Source organism: Charadrius vociferus, unplaced genomic scaffold (assembly GCF_000708025.1).
Source record: "Charadrius vociferus isolate BGI_N301 unplaced genomic scaffold, ASM70802v2 scaffold1171, whole genome shotgun sequence".
NCBI lineage: Eukaryota > Metazoa > Chordata > Aves > Charadriiformes > Charadriidae > Charadrius > Charadrius vociferus.
In genome coordinates, this window is record NW_009646862.1 from 21731 (window position 1) to 22368 (window position 638).

The window sequence follows — 638 nt, forward strand, 5'->3', positions numbered from 1 at the left end:
GTCCCCCCTTCTTGGCCAGTTCCCTGACCCCTACCATGCTTGCGTAGTCCGCAACCCGGTGGTGAACATCGCCTCCATGGTGGCTGCCACCGACATCCCCGACTGGTGAGTACCGCCATCGCCGGCCCCCCCCGCCCCAGCCCCGCACGCGTCCCCATCTTTCTTGTCTGCAGGTGCCTGACGGAGACGGGGCTGCCCTACGTGCCCGGCACCCTGCCGGACCCAGCCCAGTGGACAGAGATGCTGCACAAGTCGCCCATGCGCTACATCGACCAGGTACGTCTCTGTCCCCGTCCCTGTCTCCATCCCTGTCCCTGCTGGCAGTGCCGGCACTGAGGCTGTGCCGCTCCCGCAGGTCCGCGCGCCCGTGCTGCTGATGCTGGGGGAGGACGACCGGCGGGTGCCCCCACAGCAGGGGCTGGAGTATTACCGTGCCCTCAAGGCCCGTGGGGTCCCCACACGGTGAGCGGGGTGCCGGGTGCCCCGGTGGGGAAGGGGGATGCTCAGGCACGGTGCTAACACCCCCTCTCCGCTCCAGGCTGCTCTTGTACCCAGGAAACAACCACGCGCTGGCCGGCGTCGAGGCCGAAGCCGACGGCTTCATGAACATGGTGCTGTGGCTGGTCAAGCACCTGCGC

The 638-nt window shown here is 68.5% G+C and overlaps 1 protein-coding gene across 1 annotated transcript in view; it reads left to right on the top strand.

Annotated features, from left to right (window-relative positions):
• APEH (acylaminoacyl-peptide hydrolase) overlaps nucleotides 1-638 on the top strand; it is a 22764-nt gene that overhangs the window by 19919 nt on the left and 2207 nt on the right. The window contains exons 16-19 of the mRNA XM_009894362.1: nucleotides 11-105; nucleotides 174-276; nucleotides 356-462; nucleotides 539-636. Coding sequence (XP_009892664.1) covers nucleotides 11-105; nucleotides 174-276; nucleotides 356-462; nucleotides 539-636 — 403 coding nt within the window. The remainder of the gene's footprint in view (nucleotides 1-10; nucleotides 106-173; nucleotides 277-355; nucleotides 463-538; nucleotides 637-638) is intronic.